The 277-nt window shown below is 62.1% G+C and overlaps 1 protein-coding gene across 1 annotated transcript in view; it reads right to left on the bottom strand.

Annotated features, from left to right (window-relative positions):
- Positions 1–77: 77 nt before the first annotated feature.
- The window catches only part of LOC104082197 (transmembrane protein 17B-like), a 1906-nt gene continuing 1706 nt past the window's right edge, over positions 78–277 (bottom strand). The window contains 2 exon segments of the mRNA XM_009585217.1: positions 78–274; position 277. The exon segment at position 277 is cut by the window's right edge and continues 72 nt beyond it. Coding sequence (XP_009583512.1) covers positions 78–274; position 277 — 198 coding nt within the window.

Genomic DNA, 277 nt, shown 5'->3' with positions numbered 1-277 from the left:
AGCCGCCGCGGGGTTCCAATCACCGTTTAATGCCCCCTGCCTGGACTAATTGCATGGGATGGAGGGGTCCCGCAGCATCATCCCTCCTCAGCTGCCTGACCCATTGTGCCCCCCTGCCCCGGCCATCCCCTGCAGCCCTCCTTGAACTGCCGCAGGTAGAACTGTGCTGCCAGCTGCTTGGTCATGGTCTTCAGTGCAAGGAAGGCAGCCACAATCTCAGCGACAAGGAAGGCCAGAAAAAGGCTGTGCACGGCCATCTCTAGTGGCAGGGGGCGGG

The sequence above is a fragment of the Fulmarus glacialis genome, unplaced genomic scaffold (genome assembly GCF_000690835.1).
Source record: "Fulmarus glacialis isolate BGI_N327 unplaced genomic scaffold, ASM69083v1 scaffold22189, whole genome shotgun sequence".
NCBI classification, from domain to species: Eukaryota; Metazoa; Chordata; class Aves; order Procellariiformes; family Procellariidae; genus Fulmarus; species Fulmarus glacialis.
Note: the sequence above shows the minus strand (reverse complement) of the source record. Positions and strands in the feature narration are given on the sequence as shown.